The 12,309-nt window shown below is 35.6% G+C and overlaps 1 protein-coding gene across 6 annotated transcripts in view; it reads right to left on the bottom strand.

Annotated features, from left to right (window-relative positions):
* Nucleotides 1–12,309, bottom strand: part of PDE10A (phosphodiesterase 10A) — a 371,561-nt gene that overhangs the window by 69,012 nt on the left and 290,240 nt on the right. For 5 of the 6 annotated variants that reach the window (XM_066994132.1, XM_048067853.2, XM_066994131.1 and 2 more), the window contains exon 3: nucleotides 10,137–10,165. In XM_066994132.1, coding sequence (XP_066850233.1) covers nucleotides 10,137–10,165 — 29 coding nt within the window. Of the gene's footprint in view, nucleotides 1–180; nucleotides 248–10,136; nucleotides 10,166–12,309 lie in introns of those variants that run through there. The other variant, XM_066994136.1, reaches the window with a different exon arrangement.

The following is a 12,309-nucleotide window of genomic DNA, read 5'->3' as shown; positions in this document are numbered from 1 at the left end:
TAAATTTTGTCACACTAAAAATGAAGCTGGTGATATTTAGACAAATTAACCTTGCTTGAAAGACTAAGACTTATTCTCTTGCTCATTCATACGTTAGAGCCAAATGTATTATAGAGCAGACTAACGTAAGCAGTATTACAGAAAACGCCACAAAAGTTCAGAGTATCACAGTCTACCCACCTCTCCCACTTCCATGTGCACACATGTAAGTCTGCTTCATATTTCTGTAGATCTTCTCTGTCTGTATCTTTGTGTACACACATACAAGTGACTCTTACTGACGGATTAGGCACATAACCTACACAGAGTATTCTATGACATAATTTTTGTTATTACTTTCATGCATTTCTACATACAGCACACTATGTTGTGAATACAGAGCCCATGGCTGTATATTTAGGCTACACTTGGATTCTTCACTTCAAACCAAAATTAAAAAAAAAAAAAAATCAACAAAGTATTTGCTGGGTAATGCCAATTCATAATTCCTTTAAATTAAGCAGATCTTAATCTGGACCTAAAAATGGCTCCTGAGAACATACAACCTCTGCCATGACCCCTTCTTAACACATGCTGCTGTATTAATCTATTGTCCAGATGGACATATTGGAACATCTGAGACCTAGTGAGTCCAAAATGTTTTCACTGTATAACAATCCTAACACTTAATAATTCTTTCTACAAATTGATGTGATTATTATAAATTTTGACAGCGATATAAGGTCACACTGCATACATGTATTTACTGCTTGGGTAAGTCTTGATTTTATAACACGGATTGCCATTACCATTATTAGCACAGTATGGCAGCTGGCAAGCTTCCATTTGCAACTGACTGTCCTCTGCTGTGTCCCACATTTAATAGTGTATACTTCTTCAGAGGGAGAAAACAATGGCATAGTTTCATCAAAGTGGAATTTTTATGAACAGCTTTATACTTACGGTACAGCTGTAAGAAGCAATAGGAAAATGTTGAATGAGAAGCTCTTTTATTCCTATCTGTTAATCCACATCTGCAAAAGTATGTGCAGTATGTGTATCCTAAATCCAAGACAGGTAACCAAGAACAAGTGCATAAAACCTTTATTATATGGGAAAATGCCTTCTCATAACTTGGGAGTGAATACTTTTCACCTGTGATACACAGTCAGGATTTAAATCAACTCTTCAGAGGTTAAAGCTAATACAGTAACAGGAAGCATCAGCAAAATGAGTCCACTGGCATAAGAGCAGTGGCATAATAATAACTTTCACCATAATCAAGCAGCAGTTCTGTGTGCATAGTAATTACATAATAAGCTCTGTGCCCTTTATCCTCACCTCTACAACATATGCTTGCAAACATTTTGTAAGCAGGGAAAATTATTGCATACACTGATGTTACTAAAAGATAGTAGCCTCATAATACATACGGTTGTAATACGGGAGATTTCTATTACTGACAATTTGTGAATCCACAACTGGCCAGATGGACAAATTCTGTCCAGTTTCACAACTAAGTAATTCTACAACTTAGATCAGTCACCAGCAAGGAATTACTCTGTCATGCTGTGAAATGTTTTTGATTTTTATAACAGTGCAGTGAAAGAGGTTTATTTATTTGGTTTTAGGTTGATAACCACAATATGTTTGGTTGAAAAGCCACAATACTCATTATGAAACCATATATTTAAACATTGAGTAAGTCATAAGCAAACCATGGTACAAGCACTATTCAATGTAGTTACTAACACAGATCTGCATGTATCTGCTGTCACACTTAATTTGGAAAGTAATTCCTAAAAGGAAAATTCAACACACTCAGTGGAAAAAAAAAAATATTTATTTGTCATCAGATTCTTTTTTTTTTTTTAATTTCTTATGGTAGTTTATTTTGCACTTTAAACACTCAACTCCCTTTAATTAATCCATTCTTCCCATTGCTGCTGATTTCCTTCTAAAATTCAGTGTCTACATGTATTTTGGTATATTTAGTGTAAACTTCTGCATTTTGATGGCATTACATTAAAACAATTCAAGTGAATTAGAAAATGGTTTGACACTATCATACCACTATGTTACTGGCATCATCATGTTTCTAATAGTTGCATATATCACAATGCTATGAAAAAACTAATAATTTAATAATTAAGAGAGGAATCATGTTATAAGTATTCATATTTTAAAAAAATAAATAAAAAGGAGAAAGTTTTTAGAGGATTTGTATAAAAAATATTTCTATGGTTATTTGTCTTTAGAAGGTTGTGGTGCAACAGAACACAGCATGCAATGACGGATGATCTAAGAATAACGCCACGTCTTGTGTCTAAACAAAAAGGCTGAACATCACAAATATTTTATTGCATGAAAAGAGATACTGAAATATCATAGAGTGAGATGAATTTAATGCATTCACTCTGAATAATTAAGTCATAAAAAAGGCAAGCACACAATTTAATATATAAAGAAAATTTGATCTATGACAAACTGCAATGAAGATTAATGCACATGCTTTTATGCTTATAGAAAAGCTGTGCCAAAGGCATTTCATGATACTGCAGAAAAGAAAAAGCCCTTCCTGCTGCAACAAGAAGGCTTCAGTAACAGAGCACGGGGTCAGTAAGTACAATTACAATCCAGAAGTTTATCTGTTTTCTCTGTAACTTCCTAAACTGTTTTTTAAATAGCAATTAGAAGTTGCTTTATAATACTTATTCCTACTAGAGAACACTTTCTCCAAATCAACAACCACAAGCTGCCGCAATAGAAACATTTCCTTTTACAGACTTCATAGCACATGACGTTATCACAAGCTAGGAGGAGTTAGAACAAAAGAACAGCTGGATTTCCATGTAACATGTAAAGGGGTGGCCAAATGTACTTTGGGGATGCAAAATTGCACTGGATGTGGATGAGGAAAAACCCTGCAAAAGCCACAAAACATGGGGAAAAATTAGCCATAGACAGAGAGTTGATGTTGCTTATTTTTCATCTGCAGTTTGGGTATCTTGGGCTGGTTTCAGAGAGAATCACAAGACAGAGCTCTTTGTCAACTGATGCAGAAGACCTCTAGCTGACCACAGGGCTATGAGAGCCAGAGGAGTATTTCTTTCTGGGAGTTGGCTGTAAAGTCCTGTTTTGCTACAGACTCAATAGGGCAGGAGAGCACAGTTGTTTTGCCCAGGAGAATGGAGAAGGTATTGACCTGTCATATCGGTATGCCTTGGAACCTGACTTCTGGGAAAGCAGGAACCAATCCTTGGTCACGCAAACATTTTCTTGTACGTTTTTAAGGCTCCAGGCCCACCCTTATGAGTATTACTAGACTGAATTGCAGAGAGCAATGGGAAATCAATACAGCTCCTCATAATCAGTGCTTCTCATCCAATCTCTGGTCCCGATATGCAAAAGAAGTAAAGAGACAAGGGACACGGCCTAACCCTCACCACTATGCAGGCCAGCTGGACACTGAGCATACAATGAGGACACCAGCAGGTGCTGAAAAAGCTCATGATATGCATGCTGCATCCACTGCCACCCTATCTGTTTGCAAGGCACTCTAGAGGTGCCAAAGGGCCTGCAGCATCAATGGGTGTAGGCTACTCTGTCCCAAGATACTTTGAAACTGAGGTCATAAATGTTATGCGATATCTAAAAAACCTGTTCAGGTAAGAAGATCCTAATCCTCTTCCAGGAGTTGCTGTTGGGAAAAGCAGAGACTCGATAGCCATTGAAGGGTGCTAAATCACTAAGAACAAAAGAGGTACCTGGACCAGGGAGTTTGCATGTAGGCATGGGAATATAAAACGCCTATTCTCTCTTTGGTTACACAGGTAACACCTCAGATAACCAGCTAGTATTTCATCAAACCACCTTAATTAATCTCTCAATAACAGGTTAAAGACTTGAAGATTCTGCACAATGCCTCATACACGACAATGTCCTCAGGCAGGGACTGGATTTCATTACAAACATTTAAGTTGTGAGATCTGAAACGTGACTGGAATCTGTACCCAAACTTCTTCAGTCTTCTCTTTACACTGACAACTATCCTCTTTCTCTGTGAAGCTTACTATAGGAACTAATATTCTGCTAAACCCCAAACAACAGCTCCTCAAAAATTTGTTCCAGGAGCAAGTTTTCATTCCTTTAATACTAAAGTCTCAGCAACAGAAGTGTCATCAGGGAACCGATCCACAATTTAAGAGATAAAACAAAAAAAAACCTCTTCAAATAAAAAAGTGCATTCATTTGCAGTCTTAATGATCTGAACATTTCCTTGACATTTGACTGAGATATCGGTCTGAACTATTTTATGCTAGATATGTTCATTCTGTGTCAGAAGCATAAAAAGACTGGTCTTACATGTGTAAGTTGTCAATGTAATTGCTACCTGCTTTATATTAAAAATAAATAAATAAATAGATAGATAAATCTAACAACAACACTTTTTTACTCTTTGAGTATATCAAACAGTATATCAGTTAAATAACTTTGGGACCATTAGTTTATTTGTCCACACAATAAACATATTTTTAATTTGAACTGTATTCTTGCCCCCTCCCCTTACCGGAAGGTAGGAGAGAAGGAGGGAAGGAGTGAATGCACAGAGAGGAACATAATGGTGACCAAATGCAGTCCCTTGCAGGCACTGGCAGTCTTGTAAGAGACGTCTTGTTTAAGAGTACTTAAAAGAGTACTTAAAATATTCCACATGTTACTGTACTTTACTATAATAATTAACAAGTATCAGACATCTAATTTAGAAACAAAAAAAAAAAGGCCAGTCATGTAAGTATCACAACAGTTATTTACTTTTTTAAGTGTGAGAAATGAAATACTGATTTCATTTTAGTTATAGTACTGTTACTGCATTTCTGATAATCAATGGGTATAATGAAAGAAGTATTTGTAGAAAAAGACAAAATATTTTATTAAGCCAACTAATAAGGCTGGGAAAATGACATATACTTTTATTTAGGTCATTGCTGTATGTATGCAAGTTATGTGGTATACATCTTTAATGTGAATGTTTATGTGTACATCTACCTTCTGTAGGCCCGGCACTTTCACAAACTGCAAGATTTTGCATTGTTTAGGTGCACTGACAGCTAGTTCACATCTTGTGTAGAAACTGATATTTCTCCTTTGGGGCATGGTTAGCAGAGATAACTGCGGCCCAATAATAGTGAAACATATTTCACAAAAGTGAAACACTGCACATGTGAAGAACTAAAATATGGGTCTGGACCTCATTCAAAAAAAGAAGAGGAAAACCACAGAAAGGGAATAAAATTGCTTGCTTTCTTCAAGGTAGAAATGCTGAGCCAAGGATGTCAAATCCTCAGACTGAAAAATAAAAGTAGAGAGAATGTGGTAAGCAAGCTTACGGTACAGAACTGGCTTTCAAAAGAGCAGTGCACTTGGAGAGGATGCTCAGCAAAATCTCTCAGCTCCAAAAAACCATGAGAGGTAACTAGAACTGGCTTGAGTAACCAGTTTGGTTTAAACTTGGACATTGGAAAGCAAGAACCTATAAAGGGCAGAGTTAGCTGAAGTGATTAATTTTAATGCTTATACATAGCCTCAGAGAAAGCTGCTTCTACACGCATTTGTCTGACGTCTATTCTTCTTGTTTTGACTGGAGAGAACATGGGTTATAACTTGCTCAGTAAATAAAGTTCAGCACTGCAGTACCATACACAGGTATTTATGAATTGTTTATTCACACATCAAATGCCGTTCATGACAAAGCCAAAGAGGGGAAAATATGAAATGACAGTTGGCAGGAAGGCCCTGTTATTATGTCAAAAGATGCAAAAGAGCTCTCACTATGCACAGAAAGGGTTCACAGATATTGAAGGCACATATTTCCCAGCCTTTTTACGTAGCTGATTTTCAAGCCCTTAAGAGATGGTGAACACCTTACTAGCAGAAACTTCTTGTCAAATAGCCCCCATTTGCAGGCATCCCATTCAAATCTTTCCATCAACTCCTTCCCCATTATCAAATTGTAACACCAAAATATTGCTTCACTAGTAACAGGAAAAATACATAACAAAAAGCAAAGGCTTGGCTTAAAAGAACAGAACGTTATGATTATATAGAAGTAACCATATAAGCTGTGATTAACTGTAAAGCTCATAAAACTGCATATCTTAATTATATCACCCCTCTAGATTATATAATGCAATAGCATAATGTCAATTAACAGCTTAATTTTAACTTGACAGGGCTGAATACAGCTCCTGTTCTTAAAAAGCTTTTTATAAAATCACATTCTCTCCTAATAGTTGACTTGTGAACACTCTAGAAACATCATGTGCAAAATTAAAAATAATCTTCCTCATTTTCTTTCCACTGTTGCTCATCACTACCATAATATCCACAAGACTTTCCCTATTAAAAATAAAATATCAGCTTATACAAGCATCTTCTTCTCATTACAATGGGTGCAATGCCATTTGTATCTAAAGGCTGAGTATATGTTTGTTCTAGTTCTCCCAACTTTTTGATTAATTCATTGCAGTATTCAGTTCTGGGACAGTAAAAAAAGGCTTAAATATACAATCTTTAGTAAGGAAATCCTACAAAGAATGAACTTGCTTTGTCACATCTTTAATAAGGAAATCCTACAAAGAACAAGCTTGCTTTGCCAATATATCATAAAAAGCCTAAACTTTTGTTATCAGTTGCACAGTGGAGATGCATGCAATTATTGCAACTGTTCACTGAAAACATACTCGCTAATTCTGTAACTGTCAGTGACACACTGTGCTGGGTGCTAGCTGGTGCCAAGGCAGCTGCCAAAAGCTCCAAGTCCAAAAACGGGAAAGGAGAGGATTAAAGTATTATTCCTGTTTCCAAGAATAAAGTACGGTAAATGAGCTAGTCACTTGCTAGGTAATAATTTTCTGGTGTTTATATGGCAAACCTGCAAAGTGAATTGCTGTTGGCATCACCAGAGTTTACAAAGCATAGGTACTTGCCAAAATGCAGCTTCACTAAAAGTATTGTTCAAGTAAACATGGAATGGAAAGTCATTAAGTGAAATGAACAACAGCTAATTTCACTGTGATCGTATCAGGAACATGAAGTATTTTTCTTTAAACTTCAGAATCTGAGGTACAAAAGAGCACATAGTGATCATGGGAAACTTAACAGCACGTAGAACAAAATCCTGGCTATAGTTCATGGAGGAAAGGGGTTATTTTTGCCAACTCAAAAGAATAACATGTCTCCAGCATGCACTGTTTTCACTAATACCATCAAAGAAACACATCTTTGGTCTAGATATACATGAATAGATATGCACTTAGTGCCCAAACTCATATTCCTCTATTTTCTTTTCTTTAGCAGATACAACAGGGAACGCAGATTACAACATTCAGCTGGAGTTTTCTTGATTAAAATAGCTCAGTAGTTGGTTTCCTTTCTGCCCAGAAAACCACTTCTGTAGCTAGGACAGGATCAGCCAGCACACATCTGCACAATAAGTAAGCAGAAAATGCTCAGCATTTCCAGGGAGGTTCCCAAATACTATATCACATGAAAAGGAGATTCTGACCTTAGTTACAAATATTTCATAAATACTGGAATAGAGAAAAAAGTTCACAGGTTCACTGTTTGGTCACAGATGCTCATGAGCTATTTTGTAACCAGAATATTTTTCATGCCAAACACAGCCTACAGGAATCAGGAAATCATTTTTTTTTCTCCTTCACCCCACTGGCCATTAGTTATGTCAAGCCAATTTAAGTTATCTTTACATACAACTCCTGATCATCAAAATATTGATGACATTGCTATTATTGCTATTGGTGGACTAGTTTTAAAGATAATAAATCTATTTTGAAAAGCTTTTTTTTTTTTCCTTTCCTATTCTATAAATCTCAAAATGAATAATTACTGGAGGTTTTCTGCTATCTTCTTGTTTCAAAAAATGCAATGCAATAATGATATCTGAGACTGCTACTCTATTTTGACTCTGAGCTTCTAAAAATGGCAAAAGTCTAAAAATGCAATTCCTACAACTACAAGATTTTTCAAAACTCACTCAAATTTACAAGTGTGAAACTACACTAAATACCCTTGAAAATACTGAAAATTCCTTTCAATAATTCAAGAAGTAAGTTTTTGTTTTGTTTTGTTTTCTCAGAAGTGCTAGATGTCATTCATCCTATTGTAGTTTGCTAGTTAAAAGAAATAAAGGCAAATAAATGGCAAGTTCAGTATTTGGAGCCTCTAGAATAATCCTATAATCTTGTATGTTTGTAAATAAAAAAAGTGAGGCTTTTCTGGAAGAGTAAGGGGTAAGATAAATTTAATTAAAAATATCTTCTCTCCAATTTAATTCTATCATCCTGTGTAAGCACAACAATAAAAGCAACTGAAGAAACTGATGTTAGCATATGACTACGAACATTTTAATGTTTTTACTCTTGCCCAGTGTTGAAAGATGGTGTGCAGAAAGATTCAGCTATGCAAAACACATGTTTTCAGCATATTTCTATCCTGGTTCTTTACTAATACAACAATTTTAAACTATTTGGTAATTTAATTCTGGAATAAAATTCTTTTCACTAGGCTTGACTTTTGCTTCCCTATGATACAGATAAAATTTTCGTCTTGACATTTTCAGGAATTAAAAATTAACAGTTAATGACTTTAAAACTCATTAATTCTTCAGTCAACATTAACATGTCTTTTTCTCTGAAAAAAATTACTCATGTACAGCACTTTCCTAATTTAAATTCTAATTTATGTTCAGATTTCAATTAAACTGGCATCTGTTTGAGCTACTGTTGAAAAAAAAAAGAGAGAGAGAGGAAATATTACAATGGTCTATATTGTATTATTCAAAAATGCAGCAAACTAAAAAATGTGTCCATATGAGGTGTGGTGCATTACTAAGTGCCAATAGGCCTTCACTCAACTGCCATAACTGCTGAATACTAAGAAACTAGTAGGGGTTACCAAAATGTGTTATAAATTAATAAACAACTAAAGCATTCACTTTTGCCTACATTCTGTACACCATGGAGAATCCGTATATCCATAGCATATCAAGTATATGGAAAACTTCTGCTTGCGTAAACTTATTCTAGGCATCATTCAACCTCTTTTTTTGCAGTCTTGTAAGCAGTGAACTTCACTTCCCTCTTAGGCTAGCCTTCAGCACCCAAGGTTACCAAAGCGAAGTTCCCACTACCAGTCTGTTTCTATTCCTTCCATACCCCAGGGTTTTCTAAACAACTTTACTGACAGCAAGACACACAGCGTGCTTTTGCAGGCATTCAACCAGCCTTATTTCTAATACTTCTCTGATAGACTTGTATTTCTCCTGGGAACATGAGACAGTTTATGCAGGAAGTTCAAGAGGAAGAATAAAATAAGACTATGATTCCACATCACAATGCTGCAAGTGGCCCTCTAATCTTACATGAAAAAATAACTGGACACTTCAGGCTGACTGGGCACATCTGAGGGCAGCAGATTGTCCTGTACTGATCTTTTGTCATCCCCTAGCAAAAGCACTGGTTTCTAACAGGTTCCCCTAATTAGTTCTCATCCATGGACTGAGATTCTGCAGGACACTGTGTCAATCACATGTAAGGCTAGAGTCAGGAATTCACTACTGAATATGCATTTTAAGATTTTATATTACTTTTCATATACACCGCAAAATATTTCAAATTAAAGAATTGAGCTGATCTGTACCATAACACATCTCAAAGGGAATAATTAGATAGGACATACTCCTTCCTTTGTTTCCTCTTTTTATGCATACCACCTCTTGAGGCAGTAACACTGATTAGATAGTCTGCAGTTATGCCTAAATTCAAAGTCCTGTAATTTTCCTGCTTTCTGTGAAGCACCTTTTTAAAACTGGATCACAAAAATAGCACTGAGAAATATAAATTTGTTAATGCAAAATACCCTTTAATTTATTTCCAGGCAATCAAGTGTTCTTAATATTTGTTTTCCTTCTTAACTGTTCTGTAGTCAGTCAGTACACCAACTTTTTCTCCAGAGATCCAGTTGGTACAGGGAATAGAGTAAAACCTTGATCAGAGACTGCATGAAAATCATCTCAAGTGAACAGTGGGCCTCAGAGATTACACTACTTTCTAGAGGGGATGGGGAGCAGCACTTACCCTGCTGACTTCTTTAGGAGTCGATTCATCTATGAGGAAACAAAACAAACAATTAGGCACTCCTGGAAGTTTCTAGAATGAATGAACAACAAGATACTATGCTTCAAATAACTGGTACACTGCTGTACAGTATTTTTCTTGCATAGTTCCATAAAGTAAGTGTAATCTAGACTGGTGCGTATTTACAATGCTAAACTCCAAGATCTAAAAATTAATTATAACTAGGTTAAAGTATTCAAGAATTCTGTGCTGTCTTAATACAAATACAAAGTTTACTATATTTCATAAGTCAGTTCACAGGCCCACTAAACAAGAAAGTACTGTATTATTCTCCTACTTTTATATTCCAACTCAGTAAGACTAGCTAGCATTCCACAGTATGAGAAGTTAAGGCTCTCTGCTAACAGATATACCACCAATGTCCTACATATAAGAGCAAATAGGTGCGTAGACTGAGACTTTCTGTTCCCAAGACAAAAGATGCTATTCCTGTCAACTTCTTTAGATGTGGAAAAAAAAATATCCTTGTGACCATAAGACTATAAGAATATAACCGACTTCAATATATTACAATACATATAATATGTTAAAAACACACAGATTACAGGCATATATATGCTACTATGTTTTTTTCTTCAAATGCCAACCATCATGCATTTTTTGTAATTTAAACATGCACTGATCAACACAGGTACAATAACAGAGCACGAGCTAAAACATTGCACAGTATTTCTGAAAATAAAGGGAAAGCAGTTATACAACAAGAATACATCTACCACAGGAAGAGTTTCTAACTTCCAGTTCAACCACACCAAAAGTAGCTTAAACACACTCTTACCCTCCAGTTTTTTCGTTTGTTTGTTTGTTGTTTTAAACTAGTGCCACAGTCCTCTGACATTTACAATATTCTCTGAGTTCCACAGTTGAAATACAACTGATGAGAAAAAATATCTCTTTTATTTTGAATCTGCACATTTTGAATTTCATCTGATGCCTTCTATTCACCTTATCTTCAGAGCCTATGATTCTACAAATCTGTCCAACAAGTCCTTCTTTGCTTCACACCCTGTCAAAACTTTTCCTGGCTTAAGAATTCTGCCTTGCTTTGCTGCCACTCGCCACTGCTGCTCTCAATGCTCCTGCACCTCCTCCAGTACCACTACTTCTTTCCAGGACAGGAAATCCACAACTGCAGATGATACTGCAGCTGAGGAAAACACAACAGAGACAAATAGAATGGCACAGAGATGATTTAGGGGTCTGTTTTCTAGTTGAAAGAAATAATTCCAAACATTTTCAGATATTTATACTTTATAATACCAGTATCTCTCTCCAGAGTGCTAATAACTAAGAGCCCATTAATGTATATATAAAATTGCAAACATTTTCCCTCAAGTTCAGCAGTCAGCATTTGTCAACATTAACCCCATCAGTTGTGTTATCTCTCAGTTACTCCATGCTTTTAGTATCATGAATAACTTCATACTAAAAAAAAAAATATTTATAATTTTTCAAATTTCATTTAAACCTCCTTCCTTACCCAAATCATATATGTATATACTCAAAAGCACAGGTACAGCATGCTGGTAATCCACTAGTGACCTCCCTCTGGTGGAAAAAAAAATAATTTATTGCAATATATCTGCTAAAATAACTACCATCACAATCTCATGGCTTTCACACCACTTTGAGACCAAACTGCTACTGCAATTTCCAGTGATAGGTAGAGGATAGATTAAATGCACTAAATCTAAAGCTAACTACACAGTATAAAAGTCTCATAATCTCCATTTGAGGCATGATAAACAAATTTCCAGTGCTCTAACATCAAAAAGCAACTAATAATTTCATATTTTTAGAAATCCTTGACAATGTAATTTCATAGGCTTAGAAAATTTTACAAATGTCATCTACCCAACACGATGACTCCCATACATAGATAATATTGTGCTTTGATTTGTATAACATGAGACACCCAGGTGTGACTCCTGCCCTGCAATTCACAGTTAATTACTTTACTAGAGATAAAAGAATCATTATATTAAGAAGTTATATAAAGGTAACACACGAAGCAGCCATGTGGGTACCCATTTTGCAGGGTACAAAACATGAAAATGGACAGATGGTCATTATGTCAAAAAACTTTCAATTTCTTTCTGTGAGGAAATTAAAA

This window comes from Anser cygnoides, chromosome 3, assembly GCF_040182565.1.
Source record: "Anser cygnoides isolate HZ-2024a breed goose chromosome 3, Taihu_goose_T2T_genome, whole genome shotgun sequence".
In the NCBI taxonomy this organism is placed as follows: Eukaryota; Metazoa; Chordata; class Aves; order Anseriformes; family Anatidae; genus Anser; species Anser cygnoides.
The sequence above is the reverse complement of the archived record's forward strand: the minus strand, read 5'-3'. Positions and strand labels throughout refer to the sequence as shown.